This window comes from Pristiophorus japonicus, assembly GCF_044704955.1.
Source record: "Pristiophorus japonicus isolate sPriJap1 chromosome 24 unlocalized genomic scaffold, sPriJap1.hap1 SUPER_24_unloc_1, whole genome shotgun sequence".
NCBI classification, from domain to species: Eukaryota; Metazoa; Chordata; class Chondrichthyes; family Pristiophoridae; genus Pristiophorus; species Pristiophorus japonicus.
In genome coordinates this window covers 387,246-411,478 of record NW_027250648.1, presented here as the reverse complement: position 1 = coordinate 411,478, position 24,233 = coordinate 387,246, and the positions used below count along the sequence as shown (strand labels likewise).

Sequence of the window (24,233 nt, the reverse complement as noted above, 5' to 3'; positions counted from 1 at the left end):
ACTGGGACTGACCACGGCTCACTTCCCACAGACACTGTGACTGACCCCGGCTCACTTCCCACGGGCACTGGGACTGACCCCGGCTCACTACCCACAGACACTGGGACTGACCCCGGCTCACTTCCCACAGACACAGGGACTGACCCCGGCTCACTGCCCACAGGGACAGGAACTGACTCCGGCTCACTTCCCACAGACACTGGGACTGACCCCGGCTCACTTCCCACAGACATTGTGACTGACCCCGGCTCACTTCCCACAGACGCTGGTACTGACCCCAGCTCACATCCCACAGACACTGGGACTGACCCGGGCTCACTTCCCACAGGGACAGGGACTGACCCCGGCTCACTGCCCACAGGGACTGAACCCGGCTCACTGCCCACAGGGACTGACCCCAGCTCACTTCCAACAGGGACAGGACCTGACCCCAGCTCACTGCCCACAGGGACTGACCCCAGCTCACTGCCCACAGGGACTGACCCCGGCTCACTTCCCACAGTGACAGGACCTGACCCCGGCTCACTTCCCAAAGGGACAGTGTCTGACCCCGGCTCACTACCCACGGACACTGGGTCTGACCCCGGCTCACTTACCACAGACACTGGGACTGACCCCGGCTCACTTCCCATAGGGACAGGGACTGAACCCGGCTCACTTCCCCCGGACACTGGGACTGATCCCGGCTCACTTCCCACAGGGACAGAACCTGACACTGGCTCACTTCCCACAAACACTGGAACTGAACCCGGCTCACTACCCACAGGGACTGGGACTGACCCCGGCTCACTACCCAGAGACACTGGGACTGACCCCGGCTCACTTCCCACAGACACTGTGACTGACCCCGGCACACTTCCCACAGACACTGGTACTGACCCCAGCTCACTTCCCACAGACACTGGGACTGACCCGGGCTCACTTCCCACAGGGACTGAACCCGGCTCACTGCCCACAGGGACTGACCCCGGCTCACTTCCCACAGGGACAGGACCTGACCCCAGCTCACTGCCCACAGGGACTGACCCCGGCTCACTGCCCACAGGGACTGACCCCGGCTCACTTCCCACAGGGGCAGGACCTGACCCCGGCTCACTTCCCAAAGGGACAGGATCTGACCCCGGCTCACTACCCACCGACACTGGGACTGACCCCGGCTCACTTCCCACAGGGACAGGAACTGACCCCGGCTCACTTTCCATGGTCACTGGGACTGACCACAGCTAATTTCCCACAGGGACAGGGACTGAACCCGGCTCACTTCCCACGGACACTGGGACTGACCCCGGCTCACTTCCCACAGGGACAGGACCTGACTCCGGCTCACTTCCCACAAACACTGGAACTAACCCCGGCTCACTACCCACAGACACTGGGACTGACCCCGGCTCACTTCCCACAGACACAGGGACTGACCCCGGCTCACTTATCACAGACACTGTGACTGACCCCGGCTCACTTCCCACAGACACTGGTACTGACCCCAGCTCAGTTCCCACAGACACTGGGACTGACCCGGGCTCACTTCCCACAGGGACAGGTACTGACCCCGGCTCACTGCCCACAGGGACTGACCCCGGCTCACTGCCCACAGGGACTGACCCCGGCTCACTGCCCACAGGGACTGACCCCGGCTCACTTCCCACAGGGACAGGGTCTGACCCCGGCTCACTTCCCACAGGGACAGGGACTGAACCCGGCTCACTTCCCACGGACACTGGGACTGACCCCGGCTCACTTCCCACAGGGACAGGACCTGACCCCGGCTCACTTCCCACAAACACTGGAAATGAACCCGGCTCACTGCCCACAGGGACTGGGACTGACCCCGGCTCACTTCCCACAGACACTGGGACTGACCCCGGCTCACTATCCACAGACACTGGGACTGACCCCGGCTCACTTCCCACAGACACAGGGACTGACCCCGGCTCACTTCCCACAGACATTGGGACTGACCCCGACTCACTGCCCACAGGGACAGGAACTGACCCTGGCTAACTGCCCACGGACACTGGGACTGACCCCGGCTCACTTCCCAGAGACATTGGGACTGACCCCGGCTCACTTCCCACAGACACTGGGACTGAGCCTGGCTCACTTCCCACAGACACTGGGACTGAGCCCGGCTCACTTCCCACAGACACTGAGACTGACCCCGGCTCACTTCCCACAGACACTGGGACTGACCCCGGCTCACTTCCCACCCCGGCTCACTTCCCACAGACACTGGGACTGACTCCGGCTCACTTCCCACAGGCACTGGAACTGACCCCGGCTCACTTCCCACAGGCACTGGGACTGACCCCGGCTCACTACCCACAGACACTGGGTCTGACCCCGGCTCACTTCCCACAGACACTGGGACTGACCCCGGCTCACTTCCCACAGACACTGGGACTGACTCCGGCTCACTGCCCACAGTGACAGGAACTGACCCCGGCTCACTGCCCACGGACACTGGGACTGACCCCGGCTCACTTCCAACAGGGACAGGAACTGACTCCGGCTCACTGCCCATGGACACTGGGACTGACCCCGGCTCACTTCCCACAGACACTGCGACTGACCCTGGCTCACTTCCCACAGACACTGGTACTGACCCCAGCTCACTTCACGCAGACACTGGGACTGACCCGGGCTCACTGCCCACAGGGACAGGGACTGACCCCGGCTCGCTGCCCACAGAGACTGACCCCGGCTCACTTCCCACAGGGACAGGACCTGACCCCGGCTCACTTCCCACAGGGAAAGTGTCTGAACCCGGCTCACTTCCCACCGTGACAGGAACTGACCCCGGCTCACTTCCCACGGTCACTGGGACTGACACCGGCTCACTACCCACAGACACTGGGACTGACCCCGGCTCACTTCCCACAGACACAGGGACTGACCCCGGCTCACTTCCCACAGACACTGGGACTGACCCCGACTCACTGCCCACAGGGACAGGAACTGACCCCGGCTCACTGCCCACGGACACTGGGACTGACCACGGCTCACTTCCCACAGACACTGTGACTGACCCCGGCTCACTTCCCACGGGCACTGGGACTGGCCCCGGCTCACTGCCCACAGGGACAGGAACTGACTCCGGCTCACTTCCCACAGACACTGGGACTGACCCCGGCTCACTTCCCACAGACATTGTGACTGACCCCGGCTCACTGCCCACAGATGCTGGTACTGACCCCAGCTCACATCCCACAGACACTGGGACTGACCCGGGCTCACTTCCCACAGGGACAGGGACTGACCCCGGCTCACTGCCCACAAGGACTGAACCCGGCTCACTGCCCACAGGGACTGACCCCAGCTCACTTCCAACAGGGACAGGACCTGACCCCAGCTCACTGCCCACAGGGACTGACCCCGGCTCACTGCCCACAGGGACTGACCCCGGCTCACTTCCCACAGTGACAGGACCTGACCCCGGCTCACTTCCCAAAGGGACAGGGTCTGACCCCGGCTCACTACCCACGGACACTGGGTCTGACCCCGGCTCACTTCCCAAAGACACTGGGACTGACCCCGGCTCACTTCCCACAGGGACAGGGGCTGAACCCGGCTCACTTCCCCCGGACACTGGGACTGATCCCGGCTCACTTCCCACAGGGACAGGACCTGACCCCGGCTCACTTCCCACAAACACTGGAACTGAACCCGGCTCACTACCCACAGGGACTGGGACTGACCCAGGCTCACTACCCACAGACACTGGGACTGACCCCGGCTCACTTCCCACAGACACTGTGACTGACCCCGGCACACTTCCCACAGACACTGGTACTGACCCCAGCTCACTTCCCACAGACACTGGGACTGACCCGGGCTCACTTCCCACAGGGACTGAACCCGGCTCACTGCCCACAGGGACTGACCCCGGCTCACTTCCCACAGGGACAGGACCTGACCCCAGCTCACTGCCCACAGGGACTGACCCCGGCTCACTGCCCACAGGGACTGACCCCGGCTCACTTCCCACAGGGACAGGACTTGACCCCGGCTCACTTCCCAAAGGGACAGGATCTGACCCCGGCTCACTACCCACGGACACTGGGACTGACCCCAGCTCACTTCCCACAGGGATAGGGACTGAACCTGGCTCACTTCCCACGGACACTGGGACTGACCCCAGCTCACTTCCCACAGGGACAGGACCTGACCCCGGCTCACTTCCCACAAACACTGGAACTGACCCCGGCTCACTACCCACAGACACTGGGACTGACCCCGGCTCACTTCCCACAGACACAGGGACTGACCCCGGCTCACTTCCCACTGACACTGTGACTGACCCCGGCTCACTTCCCACAGACACTGGGACTGACCCCGGCTCACTGCCCACAGGGACTGACCCCGGCTCACTGCCCACAGGGACTGACCCCGGCTCACTGCCCACAGGGACTGACCCCAGCTCACTTCCCACAGGGACAGGGTCTGACCCCGGCTCACTTCCCACAGGGACAGGGACTGAACCCGGCTCACTTCCCACGGACACTGGGACTGACCCCGGCTCACTTCCCACAGGGACAGGACCTGACCCCGGCTCACTTCCCACAAACACTGGAACTGAACCTGGCTCACTGCCCACAGGGACTGGGACTGACCCCGGCTCACTTCCCACAGACACTGGGACTGACCCCGGCTCACTATCCACAGACACTTGGACTGACCCCGGCTCACTTCCCACAGACACAGGGACTGACCCCGGCTCACTTCCCACAGACATTGGGACTGACCCCGACTCACTGCCCACAGGGACAGGAACTGACCCTGGCTAACTGCCCACGGACAGTGGGACTGACCCCGGCTCACTTCCCACAGACACTGGGACTGACCCCGGCTCACTTCCCACAGACACTGGGACTGACCCAGGCTCACTTCCCACAGACACTGGGACTGACCCCGGCTCACTTCCCACAGACACAGGGACTGACCCCGGCTCACTTCCCACAGACACAGGGACTGACCCCGGCTCACTTCCCACAGACATTGGGACTGACCCCGGCTCACTTCCCACAGGGACAGGAACTGACCCCGGCTCACTTTCCATGGTCACTGGGACTGACCACAGCTAATTTCCCACAGGGACAGGGACTGAACACGGCTCACTTCCCACGGACACTGGGACTGACCCCGGCTCACTTCCCACAGGGACAGGACCTGACTCCGGCTCACTTCCCACAAACACTGGAACTAACCCCGGCTCACTACCCACAGACACTGGGACTGACCCCGGCTCACTTCCCACAGACACAGGGACTGACCCCGGCTCACTTCCCACAGACACTGTGACTGACCCCGGCTCACTTCCCACAGACACTGGTACTGACCCCAGCTCACTTCCCACAGACACTGGGACTGACCCGGGCTCACTTCCCACAGGGACAGGTACTGACCCCGGCTCACTGCCCACAGGGACTGACCCCGGCTCACTGCCCACAGGGACTGACCCCGGCTCACTGCCCACAGGGACTGACCCCGGCTCACTTCCCACAGGGACAGGGTCTGACCCAGGCTCACTTCCCACAGGGACAGGGACTGAACCCGGCTCACTTCCCACGGACACTGGGACTGACCCCGGCTCACTTCCCACAGGGACAGGACCTGACCCCGGCTCACTTCCCACAAACACTGGAACTGAACCCGGCTCACTGCCCACAGGGACTGGGACTGACCCCGGCTCACTTCCCACAGACACTGGGACTGACCCCGGCTCACTATCCACAGACACTGGGACTGACCCCGGCTCACTTCCCACAGACACAGGGACTGACCCCGGCTCACTTCCCACAGACATTGGGACTGACCCCGACTCACTGCCCACAGGGACAGGAACTGACCCTGGCTAACTGCCCACGGACACTGGGACTGACCCCGGCTCACTTCCCAGAGACATTGGGACTGACCCCGGCTCACTTCCCACAGACACTGGGACTGAGCCCGGCTCACTTCCCACAGACACTGGGACTGAGCCCGGCTCACTTCCCACAGACACTGGGACTGACCCCGGCTCACTTCCCACAGACACTGGGACTGACCCCGGCTCACTTCCCACCCCGGCTCACTTCCCACAGACACTGGGACTGACTCCGGCTCACTTCCCACAGGCACTGGAACTGACCCCGGCTCACTTCCCACAGGCACTGGGACTGACCCCGGCTCACTACCCACAGACACTGGGTCTGACCCCGGCTCACTTCCCACAGACACTGGGACTGACCCCGGCTCACTTCCCACAGACACTGGGACTGACTCCGGCTCACTGCCCACAGTGACAGGAACTGACCCCGGCTCACTGCCCACGGACACTGGGACTGACCCCGGCTCACTTCCAACAGGGACAGGAACTGACTCCGGCTCACTGCCCATGGACACTGGGACTGACCCCGGCTCACTTCCCACAGACACTGCGACTGACCCTGGCTCACTTCCCACAGACACTGGTACTGACCCCAGCTCACTTCACACAGACACTGGGACTGACCCGGGCTCACTGCCCACAGGGACAGGGACTGACCCCGGCTCGCTGCCCACAGAGACTGACCCCGGCTCACTTCCCACAGACACAGGGACTGACCCTGGCTAACTGCCCACGGACACTGGGACTGACCCCGGCTCACTTCCCACAGACACTGGGACTGACCCCGGCTCACTTCCCACAGACACTGGGACTGAGCCCGGCTCACTTCCCACAGACACTGGGACTGACCCCGGCTCACTTCCCACAGACACTGGGACTGACCCCGGCTCACTTCCCACCCCGGCTCACTTCCCACAGACACTGGGACTGACTCCGGCTCACTTCCCACAGACACTGGAACTGACCCCGGCTCACTTCCCACAGACACTGGGACTGACCCCGGCTCACTACCCACAGACACTGGGTCTGACCCCGGCTCACTTCCCACAGACACTGGGACTGACCCCGGCTCACTTCCCACAGACACTGGGACTGACTCCGGCTCACTGCCCACAGTGACAGGAACTGACCCCGGCTCACTGCCCACGGACACTGGGACTGACCCCGGCTCACTTCCCACAGGGACAGGACCTGACCCCGGCTCACTTCCCACAAACACTGGAACTGAACCCGGCTCACTGCCCACAGGGACTGGGACTGACCCCGGCTCACTTCCCACAGACACTGGGACTGACCCCGGCTCACTATCCACAGACACTGGGACTGACCCCGGCTCACTTCCCACAGACACAGGGACTGACCCTGGCTAACTGCCCACGGACACTGGGACTGACCCCGGCTCACTTCCCACAGACACTGGGACTGACCCCGGCTCACTTCCCACAGACACTGGGACTGAGCCCGGCTCACTTCCCACAGACACTGGGACTGACCCCGGCTCACTTCCCACAGACACTGGGACTGACCCCGGCTCACTTCCCACCCCGGCTCACTTCCCACAGACACTGGGACTGACTCCGGCTCACTTCCCACAGACACTGGAACTGACCCCGGCTCACTTCCCACAGACACTGGGACTGACCCCGGCTCACTACCCACAGACACTGGGTCTGACCCCGGCTCACTTCCCACAGACACTGGGACTGACCCCGGCTCACTTCCCACAGACACTGGGACTGACTCCGGCTCACTGCCCACGGACACTGGGACTGACCCCGGCTCACTTCCCACAGGGACAGGAACTGACTCCAGCTCACTGCCCATGGACACTGGGACTGACCCCGGCTCACTTCCCACAGACACTGCGACTGACCCTGGCTCACTTCCCACAGACACTGGTACTGACCCCAGCTCACTTCACACAGACACTGGGACTGACCCGGGCTCACTTCCCACAGGGACAGGGACTGACCCCGGCTCGCTGCCCACAGAGACTGACCCCGGCTCACTTCCCACAGGGACAGGACCTGACCCCGGCTCACTTCCCACAGGGAAAGTGTCTGAACCCGGCTCACTTCCCACCGTGACAGGAACTGACCCCGGCTCACTTCCCACGGTCACTGGGACTGACCACGGCTCACTTCCCACGGGGACAGGGACTGAACCCGGCTCACTTCCAACAGACACTGGGACTGACCCCGGCTCACTACCCACAGACACTGGGACTGACCCCGGCTCACTTCCCACAGACACTGGGACTGACCCCGGCTCACTTCCCACAGACACAGGGACTGACCCCGGCTCACTTCCCACAGACACTGGGACTGACCCTGACTCACTGCCCACAGGGACAGGAACTGACCCCGGCTCACTGCCCACGGACACTGGGACTGACCACGGCTCACTTCCCACAGACACTGTGACTGACCCCGGCTCACTTCCCACGGGCACTGGGACTGACCCCGGCTCACTACCCACAGACACTGGGACTGACCCCGGCTCACTTCCCACAGACACAGGGACTGACCCCGGCTCACTGCCCACAGGGACAGGAACTGACTCCGGCTCACTTCCCACAGACACTGGGACTGACCCCGGCTCACTTCCCACAGACATTGTGACTGACCCCGGCTCACTTCCCACAGACGCTGGTACTGACCCCAGCTCACATCCCACAGACACTGGGACTGACCCGGGCTCACTTCCCACAGGGACAGGGACTGACCCCGGCTCACTGCCCACAGGGACTGAACCCGGCTCACTGCCCACAGGGACTGACCCCAGCTCACTTCCAACAGGGACAGGACCTGACCCCAGCTCACTGCCCACAGGGACTGACCCCAGCTCACTGCCCACAGGGACTGACCCCGGCTCACTTCCCACAGTGACAGGACCTGACCCCGGCTCACTTCCCAAAGGGACAGTGTCTGACCCCGGCTCACTACCCACGGACACTGGGTCTGACCCCGGCTCACTTACCACAGACACTGGGACTGACCCCGGCTCACTTCCCATAGGGACAGGGACTGAACCCGGCTCACTTCCCCCGGACACTGGGACTGATCCCGGCTCACTTCCCACAGGGACAGAACCTGACACTGGCTCACTTCCCACAAACACTGGAACTGAACCCGGCTCACTACCCACAGGGACTGGGACTGACCCCGGCTCACTACCCAGAGACACTGGGACTGACCCCGGCTCACTTCCCACAGACACTGTGACTGACCCCGGCACACTTCCCACAGACACTGGTACTGACCCCAGCTCACTTCCCACAGACACTGGGACTGACCCGGGCTCACTTCCCACAGGGACTGAACCCGGCTCACTGCCCACAGGGACTGACCCCGGCTCACTTCCCACAGGGACAGGACCTGACCCCAGCTCACTGCCCACAGGGACTGACCCCGGCTCACTGCCCACAGGGACTGACCCCGGCTCACTTCCCACAGGGGCAGGACCTGACCCCGGCTCACTTCCCAAAGGGACAGGATCTGACCCCGGCTCACTACCCACCGACACTGGGACTGACCCCGGCTCACTTCCCACAGGGACAGGAACTGACCCCGGCTCACTTTCCATGGTCACTGGGACTGACCACAGCTAATTTCCCACAGGGACAGGGACTGAACCCGGCTCACTTCCCACGGACACTGGGACTGACCCCGGCTCACTTCCCACAGGGACAGGACCTGACTCCGGCTCACTTCCCACAAACACTGGAACTAACCCCGGCTCACTACCCACAGACACTGGGACTGACCCCGGCTCACTTCCCACAGACACAGGGACTGACCCCGGCTCACTTATCACAGACACTGTGACTGACCCCGGCTCACTTCCCACAGACACTGGTACTGACCCCAGCTCAGTTCCCACAGACACTGGGACTGACCCGGGCTCACTTCCCACAGGGACAGGTACTGACCCCGGCTCACTGCCCACAGGGACTGACCCCGGCTCACTGCCCACAGGGACTGACCCCGGCTCACTGCCCACAGGGACTGACCCCGGCTCACTTCCCACAGGGACAGGGTCTGACCCCGGCTCACTTCCCACAGGGACAGGGACTGAACCCGGCTCACTTCCCACGGACACTGGGACTGACCCCGGCTCACTTCCCACAGGGACAGGACCTGACCCCGGCTCACTTCCCACAAACACTGGAAATGAACCCGGCTCACTGCCCACAGGGACTGGGACTGACCCCGGCTCACTTCCCACAGACACTGGGACTGACCCCGGCTCACTATCCACAGACACTGGGACTGACCCCGGCTCACTTCCCACAGACACAGGGACTGACCCCGGCTCACTTCCCACAGACATTGGGACTGACCCCGACTCACTGCCCACAGGGACAGGAACTGACCCTGGCTAACTGCCCACGGACACTGGGACTGACCCCGGCTCACTTCCCAGAGACATTGGGACTGACCCCGGCTCACTTCCCACAGACACTGGGACTGAGCCTGGCTCACTTCCCACAGACACTGGGACTGAGCCCGGCTCACTTCCCACAGACACTGAGACTGACCCCGGCTCACTTCCCACAGACACTGGGACTGACCCCGGCTCACTTCCCACCCCGGCTCACTTCCCACAGACACTGGGACTGACTCCGGCTCACTTCCCACAGGCACTGGAACTGACCCCGGCTCACTTCCCACAGGCACTGGGACTGACCCCGGCTCACTACCCACAGACACTGGGTCTGACCCCGGCTCACTTCCCACAGACACTGGGACTGACCCCGGCTCACTTCCCACAGACACTGGGACTGACTCCGGCTCACTGCCCACAGTGACAGGAACTGACCCCGGCTCACTGCCCACGGACACTGGGACTGACCCCGGCTCACTTCCAACAGGGACAGGAACTGACTCCGGCTCACTGCCCATGGACACTGGGACTGACCCCGGCTCACTTCCCACAGACACTGCGACTGACCCTGGCTCACTTCCCACAGACACTGGTACTGACCCCAGCTCACTTCACGCAGACACTGGGACTGACCCGGGCTCACTGCCCACAGGGACAGGGACTGACCCCGGCTCGCTGCCCACAGAGACTGACCCCGGCTCACTTCCCACAGGGACAGGACCTGACCCCGGCTCACTTCCCACAGGGAAAGTGTCTGAACCCGGCTCACTTCCCACCGTGACAGGAACTGACCCCGGCTCACTTCCCACGGTCACTGGGACTGACACCGGCTCACTACCCACAGACACTGGGACTGACCCCGGCTCACTTCCCACAGACACAGGGACTGACCCCGGCTCACTTCCCACAGACACTGGGACTGACCCCGACTCACTGCCCACAGGGACAGGAACTGACCCCGGCTCACTGCCCACGGACACTGGGACTGACCACGGCTCACTTCCCACAGACACTGTGACTGACCCCGGCTCACTTCCCACGGGCACTGGGACTGGCCCCGGCTCACTGCCCACAGGGACAGGAACTGACTCCGGCTCACTTCCCACAGACACTGGGACTGACCCCGGCTCACTTCCCACAGACATTGTGACTGACCCCGGCTCACTGCCCACAGATGCTGGTACTGACCCCAGCTCACATCCCACAGACACTGGGACTGACCCGGGCTCACTTCCCACAGGGACAGGGACTGACCCCGGCTCACTGCCCACAAGGACTGAACCCGGCTCACTGCCCACAGGGACTGACCCCAGCTCACTTCCAACAGGGACAGGACCTGACCCCAGCTCACTGCCCACAGGGACTGACCCCGGCTCACTGCCCACAGGGACTGACCCCGGCTCACTTCCCACAGTGACAGGACCTGACCCCGGCTCACTTCCCAAAGGGACAGGGTCTGACCCCGGCTCACTACCCACGGACACTGGGTCTGACCCCGGCTCACTTCCCAAAGACACTGGGACTGACCCCGGCTCACTTCCCACAGGGACAGGGGCTGAACCCGGCTCACTTCCCCCGGACACTGGGACTGATCCCGGCTCACTTCCCACAGGGACAGGACCTGACCCCGGCTCACTTCCCACAAACACTGGAACTGAACCCGGCTCACTACCCACAGGGACTGGGACTGACCCAGGCTCACTACCCACAGACACTGGGACTGACCCCGGCTCACTTCCCACAGACACTGTGACTGACCCCGGCACACTTCCCACAGACACTGGTACTGACCCCAGCTCACTTCCCACAGACACTGGGACTGACCCGGGCTCACTTCCCACAGGGACTGAACCCGGCTCACTGCCCACAGGGACTGACCCCGGCTCACTTCCCACAGGGACAGGACCTGACCCCAGCTCACTGCCCACAGGGACTGACCCCGGCTCACTGCCCACAGGGACTGACCCCGGCTCACTTCCCACAGGGACAGGACTTGACCCCGGCTCACTTCCCAAAGGGACAGGATCTGACCCCGGCTCACTACCCACGGACACTGGGACTGACCCCAGCTCACTTCCCACAGGGATAGGGACTGAACCTGGCTCACTTCCCACGGACACTGGGACTGACCCCAGCTCACTTCCCACAGGGACAGGACCTGACCCCGGCTCACTTCCCACAAACACTGGAACTGACCCCGGCTCACTACCCACAGACACTGGGACTGACCCCGGCTCACTTCCCACAGACACAGGGACTGACCCCGGCTCACTTCCCACTGACACTGTGACTGACCCCGGCTCACTTCCCACAGACACTGGGACTGACCCCGGCTCACTGCCCACAGGGACTGACCCCGGCTCACTGCCCACAGGGACTGACCCCGGCTCACTGCCCACAGGGACTGACCCCAGCTCACTTCCCACAGGGACAGGGTCTGACCCCGGCTCACTTCCCACAGGGACAGGGACTGAACCCGGCTCACTTCCCACGGACACTGGGACTGACCCCGGCTCACTTCCCACAGGGACAGGACCTGACCCCGGCTCACTTCCCACAAACACTGGAACTGAACCTGGCTCACTGCCCACAGGGACTGGGACTGACCCCGGCTCACTTCCCACAGACACTGGGACTGACCCCGGCTCACTATCCACAGACACTTGGACTGACCCCGGCTCACTTCCCACAGACACAGGGACTGACCCCGGCTCACTTCCCACAGACATTGGGACTGACCCCGACTCACTGCCCACAGGGACAGGAACTGACCCTGGCTAACTGCCCACGGACAGTGGGACTGACCCCGGCTCACTTCCCACAGACACTGGGACTGACCCCGGCTCACTTCCCACAGACACTGGGACTGACCCAGGCTCACTTCCCACAGACACTGGGACTGACCCCGGCTCACTTCCCACAGACACAGGGACTGACCCCGGCTCACTTCCCACAGACACTGGGTCTGACCCCGGCTCACTACCCACAGACACTGGGTCTGACCCCGGCTCACTTCCCACAGACACAGGGACTGACCCCGGCTCACTTCCCACAGACACTGGGACTGACCCCGGCTCACTGCCCACAGGGACAGGAACTGACCCTGGCTCACTGCCCACGGACACTGGGACTGACCCCGGCTCACTACCCACGGACACTGGGACTGACCCCGGCTCACTTCCCACAGGGACAGGAACTGACCCCGGCTCACTTTCCATGGTCACTGGGACTGACCACGGCTAATTTCCCACAGGGACAGGGACTGAACCTGGCTCACTTCCCACGGACACTGGGACTGACCCCGGCTCACTTCCCACAGGGACAGGACCTGAACCCGGCTCACTTCCCACAAACACTGGAACTGACCCCGGCTCACTACCCACAGACACAGGGACTGACCCCGGCTCACTTCCCACAGACACTGGGACTGACCCCGGCTCACTTCCCACAGACACTGTGACTGACCCCGGCTCACTTCCCACAGACACTGGTACTGACCCCGGCTCTCTTCCCACAGACACTGGGACTGACCCCGGATCACTTCCCACAGACACTGGGACTGACCCCGGCTCACTTCCCGCAGACACTGGGACTGACCCCGGCTCACTACCCACAGACACTGGGTCTGACCCCGGCTCACTTCCCACAGACACAGGGACTGACCCCAGCTCACTTCCCACAGACACTGGGACTGACCCCGGCTCACTGCCCACAGGGACAGGAACTGACCCCGGCTCACTGCCCACGGACACTGGGACTGACCCCGGCTCACTTCCCACAGACACTGGGACTGACCCCGGCTCACTTCCCACAGACACTGGGACTGACCCCGGCTCACTTCCCACAGACACTGGGACTGACCCCTGCTCACTTCCCACAGACACTGGGACTGACCACGGCTCACTTCCCACAGGCCCTGGGACTGACCCCGGCTCACTTCCCACAGACACTGGGACTGACCCCGGCTCACTTCCCACAGACACTGGGACTGACCCCGGCTCACTTCCCACAGACACTGGGACTGACCCCGGCTCACTTCCCACAGACACTGGGACTGACCCCGGCTCACTTCCCACAGACACTGGGACTGACCCCAGCTCACTGCCCATGGACACTGGGACTGACTCCGGCTCACTTCCCACAGACATTGGGACTGACCCCGGCTCACTTCCCACAGACACTGGGACTGACCCCGGCTCACTTCCCACAGACACTGGGACTGACCCCAGCTCACTGCCCATGGACACTGGGACTGACTCCGGCTCACTTCCCACAGACACTGGGACTGACCCCGGCTCACTTCCCACAGACACAGGGACTGACCCCGGCTCACTTCCCACAGACACTGGGACTGACCCCGGCTCACTTCCCACAGACACTGGGTCTGACCCCGGCTCACTTCCCACAGACACAAGGACTGACCCCGGCTCACTCCCCACAGACACTGGGACTGACCCCGGCTCACTGCCCACAGGGACAGGAACTGACCCCGGCTCACTGCCCACGGACACTGGGACTGACCCCGGCTCACTTCCCACGGACACTGGGACTGACCCCGGCTCACTTCCCACGGACACTGGGACTGACCCCGGCTCACTTCCCACGGACACTGGGACTGACCCCGGCTCACTTCCCACGGACACTGGGACTGACCCCGGCTCACTTCCCACAGACACTGGGACTGACCCCGGCTCACTTCCCACAGACACAGGGACTGACCCCGGCTCACTGCCCACTGGGACTGGGATGTTTATGATGTTTTAGTCTCCTTGGTCGTCCCAGTTACGGCAGGTTTAATGCTGGCTGGTGATACTGCAGCTTAAATGTGGAGGTTGGATACAGGATTATTTTGCGGGAGGATGGTATTTTATTGCCTCCCTGTTGTCTTGCTGCAGGAGAGAAGCCGCACAGGTGCCAGGTGTGTGGGAAAGCTTTCAGCCAGAGCTCCAACCTCATCACCCACAGCAGGAAGCACACCGGCTTCAAACCCTTCGTTTGCTCCGTCTGCGGGAAAGGGTTTCAGCGTAAAGTCGACTTACGCAGGCATCAAGAGACACATATTGGCTTTAACGCAGCTGGTGTATAGGTCAAGGAGCACAGTGATGGAGCATGCCCTGACAGTGCACATCTCCAGCTCAGCCAATGAGGGTGTTCCAGCTCTCTGATTTAACCAATGAGGATGTCGCAGGTCTCCGATTCGACCAATGCAAAAAATTGTGTCCTCACCAACTTAACCAATGAGAAACTGTCCTCCTCTCCAATTCAACCAATGAGAAATGGTTCTGTCTCCAATTCAACCAATGAGAAATGGTTCTGTCTCCAATTCAACCAATGAGAAATGATCCTGTCTCCAACTCAACCAATGAGAAATGGTTCTGCCTCCAATTCAACCAATGAGAAATGGTTCTGTCTCCAATTCAACCAATGAAGAGACACCCTGAGACACTGCACTTTTGCAATCTAGCATTTACTGAATGAGATGTTCCAGAAGCGTTTGGCTATCCAGAGCTACCAGCACAGAGATGCTGTTGGTGCAGGCTGTGTCATGTGCCTCTCACTGCAGCTCATGTTGGTGCATTAACCGACTTTACCCAAAGAACCCCTCCTTTTCCAGAGTCCTGGGAAGGTAGATCCCTTCTCAGTCCGTGTCCAGATAGAAAACTGTGAAACCAGGTCAACCAGAACTCCTCCTTTTCAACCCTCCTGCAAAGTTATTTATATATTTTCAGACAGAAACCAATGAGTGCATGTGTTTCCGAAAGCCTCAGAGGACGGGGTCAAAGCTGGAGACACTGTCACTGGAAGAAGTTGCTCAGTGTGTAACTGAAAACTGGTCCAGCTTGATACCTTGCTGTAAACACTGCCCTGTAGACACAGATGGGGCTGATATGTCCCAGTCATCTTCAGCTGTAAATGTTTGTATTATATATTTTTTTTAATTAATAAAATAATCCCCTTTGACAAAGGATGTTGGACAGGAGGGTTATTTGCAGGATGGTGGGTTAACATAGGGCTAGACTTTCCACTTCACATCGCCTATCTATGGCCCATCTATCGCCCAAAATGGACCTCTATCACCCATTTTGAGCAAAAAGTGGAAACTAGGCCCAAAATATCGCCGGAAAAATAGGCCCCCAAGTTTCCATATTGATTGCTGAGATGATCGTCCAAATGATCGCCCACACAAGGCCATCCCAAATTTCAGCACTTAGCATTCACTTCGCTGGGCCGATGCAAGGCCCAAAAGAGTGCTCACAAACGGTTGCTTTTTCAGGGCCTTAGAGAGGGAAATGGGCACTACGCACACCATTTTTTGCCTCTGAGGAAGGGTGGAGAATTGTTCTGAGTTATTTAGAGAGTAAAATTGAAGCCAATTGTACTCAGAAATTTAGGACAGGGAATATAAATAGGTATTATCACATTATCTATGCTAAATAGATCTCATGATATATCAGAATTATTTAATAAACAGTTTTTACACACTGAAGTTATGTAATGATATTCCGTTGTGAAACAGAATAAACAAACATCTGCATGAAGAACTGTATATTGTAAAACTTATGTAAATAATTGAGATGGTACAAAAGTTGTAGAAAGTTTTTTTTTTATTAACAAAAATAAAAAAATTTTAAGAACTAATGAACAACACCCTCCCTCCAACCTCCCACCCCCCGCACCAACCCACCCTTCCCTCAAAATCCCCAAAATGTCAGAAGAATAAATTGAACATTTTAAAGAACAAGTGACCATTTAAGTAATGATTACAAGTGACCATTTCAGTCAAGACAACAAGTGACCATTTCAGAAAGAATGGAAAGTGAACAGTTAAGTAATGATAAAAAGTGAACCAGTGAACATTTAACTATTGAATACAATTGGCCAATTTAGTAACAATAACAATAACAAGAGTATAATAAATTGATAACAGCAAGTGAACATTTTAAAGCAAGTGAACTATTGAGAAGCACTCCCCCCTCCCTACCTGCGGACACGTTTCCCTCCAGATCCTGTCCCACCCCGTGTTCGCACCCCACCCGCCTGTTTTGGTCTACACAGACCGACACCAAGATGTTGTGCAGAGTGGGATGTCAAGACTTCCTGCCGTGGTGGAGGTGATGGAGAGAAAGTGGCAGCCTGAGGCTCTACTTCCGAGTCCGGAGGAACTGTGCCCTCTGTACTCGCTTGTGTGCTCGGGGTCTCGCTGCGAGCAGACACGACACCTTTGGGTGCAGTGCCGTGTCCAGCCAGCAACGCGTGCCGTAGGGCATTGGTTGTGGCTCTCTGCTGCCGAATAGCCTCCAAGGTCTCCCTTTCAGTCAATGACTGCTCAGAAGACCAGTTGGAGAAGTTCTGGCAGAACTCGCTCCAGGATGCTGTAAACTGGCTCCAATTCGCAGAGAATCCCTCGAATCCGTGGATAAGGTCGCGACCAATCGCGACCGTCTCCCTGCACAGGGAAATCAAGCTCTCTGTCTGGCCACGCTGACCAGACCTCCGTGGGGTCAGCGTTTGCAATATGATGCACCTTGGCGTCGCCACCTGCACATCGCTTGGTCCCGGTGCTTCTTCCATCTCAACCGAGATGGCCGCACGTTGTTCTCCCCCCATGCAAAACAAATCTCTCCTTCTTCCGTCTCCGTCTCCTCCTCCTCTTCCTGCTGAAGCACAGCAGCAGGAGTCTGCAGTGGCTCCTCTTCTTCTTCTGTTTCCTGTGATGGTGGAGACGGTTCAGTGGTAGTGGACTCCACTGACTCGATGACCACTTGACCTTTAATTTGATAAACAACGATTAACTATTCAAATCATTGCATTGCAATTCTTCTCGAAGTCAAAACATTGCAATGCTTTCATTTACCCCATATGCACAGGTGATCACAAGCTTTAACATGACCTAACGTGACCTCATTCGAACATCTATAGTACATCACCATTATATATCAGATTATATTATAATTGCATAACATCAAATTACATTTTAATTGCATAACATTACATGCGTAACTACAATATTTTCAGTATCTACTAATGACTCACGCATTAAACAATGCACATTTCTCATTACTCACATGCCTCAAGGGTGGGTTCGGCCACACCACGGGATGTGACCGAACGGCTTTCTGGCCCCACCAAGGCCACCGCAAGCTCCTCGTAGACAGTCAGAGTGTGCAACATGGCAGAGCCCCCGCCCGTCCTGCGCTGCTCCCGATTATTGATCGAGATCTCCTTCTGTAAGTGATACGATAACATTGCACGGCATAAGCAAATGGATCAGGCGAGTGAAGACATTGAAGACATTTAAGACTGACAGATTAAAATGCCCTGTTACAAATTAGCATTACGTTGCATATTTCACATCACAACATTTAACTTTATGATGGGTTGCATAAATTTATTCATAATTTAGTTATGTTTAAATGTAACCAAATAACATTGCAGATTCTTGTTACTATTTAGATCATTATAAATTTCAACGTACTCTCGCAGCTGCCAGCAGGCTGTTCCAACGTTTGCGGCATTGGTCCGGTGTCCGGGCTTCATTAGATGCCAACGTGGTCACGTCGGCAATCTCTGCCCAAATCCTGCGATATGCGGGGTGGAAGTTTCCCATGCCCACCCCGTGTCAGATCCTCCCACCTGGTGCTGACAACATTCACGAGGGCCTCATTGGCCTCCTCGCTGAAAGGCTTGGCCCCACGCCTCTCAAGTGTTGCCTCCATGTTGATTATTATGAGTTGATTCAGACCACAAAATACCTTCTCCTTTCTCTTTCTCTCCCCGACCCTCACAGAGCTTCTGAGCATATGTGATGACCCCTGACCTCCCAAAATGCGGGAAGGAGCATCAACCTGAAAAAAAAATCAACCTGCACATGCGCAGTGATGCGTTGCTAGGGAAGCTTTTTTTTTCATTCACTTCTGTTTTCTTTGGGCGATCGTGAGATCGCTGAGAAATCACATCGCCCATTTGACATCGCCGGGGTAAGGCCGAGTGGAAAATCGCAAAAAAATAAATAAATGGGCCTTGAGCCGGCGATCAGCACGGGCGATAGGTCCCGCATCGCTGGAACAAGGCCCATTTTTTTCGGCCTTAGCCTGAAAGTGGAAAGTCTAGCCCATTGAAATTTACAGCGCAGAAGGAGGACATTTCGGTCCACCATGTCCGCGCCGGCCGACAAAGCCACACGGCTCTTGGTCAGCAGCCCTAAAGGTTCCATATAAACCTATGAACAATGACGGAAAGGCAAAGAGCACCCAGCCCAACCAGTCCGCCTCACACAACTGCGACACCCCTTATACTGAAAACATCGACACTCCACCCCATCCGGAGCCATGTGATCTCCCTGGGAGAGGCAAAAACCAGATATAAACCCAGGCCAATTTAGGGAGAAAAAATCTGGGAAAATTACTCTCCGATCCATCCAGGCGATCGAAACTAGTCCAGATCACCCTGGCCGTATTCTATTCCCTGCAGTACTTACCATTATATCTGTGCCGACCAACAAGAGGTCATCCAGTCTAATCACAATTACCAGCTCTAGGTCTGTAACCCTACAGGTTAATGCACTTTAAGTGCCCATCCAACCATCTCTTAAAAGTGGTGAGGGTTTCTGCATCCACCACCCTTCCAGGCAGTGAGTTCCAGATCCCCACAACCCTCTGCGTAAAGAAGCTCCCCCCTTCAAATCCCCTCTAAACCTTCCACCAACCACCTTAAAACTATGCCCCCTCGTAATAGACCCCTCCACCAATGGAAATAGGCCCTTACTATCCACTATGCCCAGGCCCCTCAATATTTTATACACCTCAATGAGGTCTCCTCTCAACCTCCTCTGTTCCAATGAGAACAAACCCAGCCTACCCAATCTGTCCTCATAGCTAAGATTCTCCATTCCAGGCAACATCCGAGTAAATGTCCTCTGCACCCTCTCTAGTGCAATCACATCCTTCCTATAATACGGCGAGAGAACCGCACACACTACTCCAGCTGTGGCCTAACCAAAGTATTATACAATTTGGTGAAGAGATTGCTGTCGGGATATTGCACTTGATTGGAGCTGCTTGGGGAAAACAATGGGGAGAAATTGGCCTTCTTTGCGCCTCCGGAGGGCGCTAATGGGGCACTGATGGCATTTCGACTGGGCGCGGGGAAATTACCGACAACCGACAACTTCCTTGGAGGGTTAGCACTGGCGCTAAAATCGCAAGATCCTGCAAATCCCCTGGGAGGACAGACGCACCAACGTCAGTGTTCCCAATCAGGCCAACATCCCCAGCATCAAAGCACTGACCACACTCGATCAGCTCTGTTGGGCGGGCCACATTGTCCGCATGCCTGACACAAGACTCCCAAAGCAAGCACTCTACTCGGAACTCCTACACAGCAAATGAGCCCCAGGTGGGCAGAGGACACGTTACAAGGACACCCTCCCTGATAAAGTGCAACATCCCCACCGACACTGGGAGTCCCTGGCCAAAGACTGCCCTAAGTGGAGGAAGAGTATCCGGGAGGGCACTGAACACCTCGAGTCTCGTCGCCGAGAACATGCAGAAACCAAGCGCAGGCAGCGGAAGAAGCGTGCGGCAAGCCAGTCCCACCCTCCCTTACCCTCAACGACTATCTGTCCCACCTGTGACAGAGACTGTAATTCCCGTATTGGACTGTTCACTCACCTGAGAACTCACTTTTAGAGTGGAAGCAAGTCTTCCTCGATTTCGAGGGACTGCCTATGATGATGATAAAACATGCTGCGATCTCCTGCGCCCCGTAGAACGTGACGCCATCCGGTGAGCAGCGTCCCGTTACTGCCCTGGATGCAATATTTGGCCATGCCCCCTGCAGCATCGCCGGGCATTAACAACAGCAGCTGCAGGAGATGTGGTCACCTCGGCCGGACGCTTGGGAAGCGATATTTAATGGCAGTGGTGGTCGGGTAGGTCAAAATGTAAAGTGTGCTTTAGTTAGATTATTTTCCAAGCCACGATCAATCTGCCCTGCACTCTCTCGGAGAGCTTGCGACCACTTTGTGTGTATTGCAGGTACTGTCAACACCCATTCCCAGCCTTAGCCTCCAATGACCTCAGCATTGGCCCTCTCTTTAAGGAAGGGGAGGAGCCTATGAATCCGGCAGTGCTGCACCGACCATCACTCAACGCTCTGCCGATACCACCCTCCCCTTTAGCGCTCCAAGGGAAATGGTAGCCCTTGAGTTAGTGCTCCACTTCACTCTAAACTGGAAGTTCGCGTCGGAATCAATTGTAAAGCGCGCGGCGATAGTTTTACACTCACGCTAAAGTTATCGCCCCAAATGGGTTGCTGTGCAATTTCTAGCCAATCAGCCGGAGGCTTGTGGTCTGGATCACGGCCCACATCTTCGCTGCTGGAGAGTCGTGGTCAGGGATCGGATCGACGAGTGAGACTCAGGCATGGGAGAGGCAAGCACAGTACAGCCTGGAGTGCGATACCTTCTCAGTGCCAACACTCTGTCAAGGCTGATATGAATAAAGGTTGATTGGTCGGGTGTCAGAAGCTGACCATATCCCAGAAAGGGAGGGGGGAGTAATTTGATTGGAAAAAAATCCCTTCATGCACAAATAAATGTAAATAACAGGAAGTGATGTCAGCAGTTACTATGGGATGTTCAGCATTCAATGTGTACAAATGGCCATATTGCTGATTGTGAAATGTGATCCGGTATAAAGTGATGCCTCTCCCATGCCTGAGTCTTACCCGTCGATCCAACCCCTGCCTACCAATCTCTCCAGCAGCGAAGATGCCAAGGTCACTGGTCCAGAAACACATGATGTCAGATTCTATACACCAGGCTGGGAAATGGCACCCGGGAGCTTTGGGATGTGGGCGATGCAGACATTTATTGCCCATCCCATTTGTCCTGAGAAGGTGATAGTGGGGTTTTCCCTTTGAACCGCCGCAGTCCGTGGGGTGAAGGTGCTCCCACAGTGCCGTTAGGGAGGGAATGCCGGGATTCTGACCCAGTGACGATGAAGGAATGACTATATACTGCCAAATGAGGGCGGTGTGTGACTTAGAGGGGAACTTGGTAATGGTGGTGTCCCCACGACATTGTTGCTCTTGTCCTTGGGGGCAGAAGTTGCAGGGGGAGGGAGGTGTTGTCTGAGTAATCTTGCTGAGTTGTTGCAGAGCATCATGTGGATTGCTCATCCTGCAGACACAGGGACCGGGCGGTGGAGGGGCTGGGTACTGAGTCCAGTAATAGGGACACTGTCCAAGGGAACGGCTCTGCCCTGGGTGGTGTCGAGTTTCTTGCGTGTTGCTGTGGCTGAGTGGCGAGTGTCCATCACACTCCTGACTTGAGCCATCGCAGAGTACGCAGCCTCTGACAGTGGCTGTGACTGCTCCATTTAAACTGTGATCCCAGTGATGGTTGGCCTCCAGTAACTGCAACTTTATTCCTTTGAGTCTGGTTCTAGCCATTGGCAGGTTGTTCCTCATGGGCCTCAGTTTTACTGGAGCTCCCTGAGGCCACACTCAGTCAAACGCTGTCTCGATGTCAGACACGTCTGGCTCATGTCTGAGTGATAGTGGCAGGCGCAGACAGAGTGTGGGGGGAACAGGATATTGGTGAGTCGGTGTGACATCTTGGCATTATTGATCAATCACTTCATTGATGAGTGGGACAAGGCTGATTGGGCAGCAATTGGCACCTTCGGTTGATCCTGTGTTTTATGGATAGGGTGTGCCTGCATTATCTCCCATGTTGTTGGATAGATGTCAGTGCCACCATGGAACAGTTTGGGCAGGGTTGTGCTAGTTGTTTTGTGTGGGTCTTCAGTACTACAGCCGGACCTTGCCTGCACTGTCCAGCACACTCAGTCACTGAATGCAGCATGGGGTGAGCCACATTTCCTGGACATTGGTATCTGTGACACGAGTGTCGGAAACGAGCGACTGGACCATCCAGCCTGTCCCTCACAGTTATGCTCAATACAGACGCTCCCCACACTACCCTACCCCCCAGCACGAGCCCCTTTTATTTTATCCATTTACGGGATGTGGTCGTCACTTGTAAGGCCAGCATTTACTGCCCATCCCTAATTTTGTGGCGAGCCACCGTCTTGAATACAGTTGAGTGGCAGAGGGACAGTTAAGAGTCAATCACATTGCTATGGGTCTGGAGTCACATATAGACCAGACCGGGTAAGGACGGCAGATTTCCTTCGCTAAAGGACCTTAGTGAACCAGATGGGTTTTTATGACAATCCGATAGCTTCATGGTCACCATTACTGATACTAGCTTTTTATTCCAGATTTATTTAGTGAACTGAGTTTAAATTCCCCAGCTGCCGTGGTGGGATTCTGAAGTCATGTCGCTGGATCATTAGTGCAGGCCTCGGGATTACTGGTCCTGTAACATAACCCCACCCTACACCCCACCCTACACCCTACACCCCACCCTACACCCTACACCAACCTACACCCCACCCTACACCTCACCCTACACCCTACACACTATACCCCACCCTACACCCCACCCTACACCCTCACACCCCACCCTACACCCGACAAACCACCCTACACCCTACACCCCACCCTACACCCTACACACCACCCTACACCCTACACCCAACACACTACACCCCACCCTACACCCTACACCAACCTACACCCCACCCGACACCTCACTCTACACCCTACACCCCACCCTACACCCCACCCTACACCCTACACACCACCCTACACCCTACACCAACCTGCACCCCACCCGACACCCCACCCTACACCCTACACCCCACCCTACACCCTACACACCACTCTACACCCTACACCAACCTACAACCCACCCGACACCTCACCCTACACCCAACACACTACACCCCACCCTACACCCCACCCTACACCCTACACCCTACACCCCACCCTACACCCCACCCTACACCCTACACCCCACCCTACACCCCACCCTACACCCCACCCTACACCCTACACCCCACCCTACAACTCA

The 24,233-nt window shown here is 58.1% G+C and overlaps 1 protein-coding gene across 1 annotated transcript in view; it reads left to right on the top strand.

The window, feature by feature from the left end:
- LOC139241172 (zinc finger protein Gfi-1-like) overlaps positions 1-15,381 on the top strand; it is a 115,160-nt gene extending 99,779 nt beyond the window's left edge. The window contains exon 5 of the mRNA XM_070869830.1: positions 15,148-15,381. Within this exon, the coding sequence (XP_070725931.1) occupies positions 15,148-15,338 (191 nt within the window). The 3' untranslated portion in view covers positions 15,339-15,381. The remainder of the gene's footprint in view (positions 1-15,147) is intronic.
- The last annotated feature ends 8,852 nt before the right edge of the window (positions 15,382-24,233 follow it).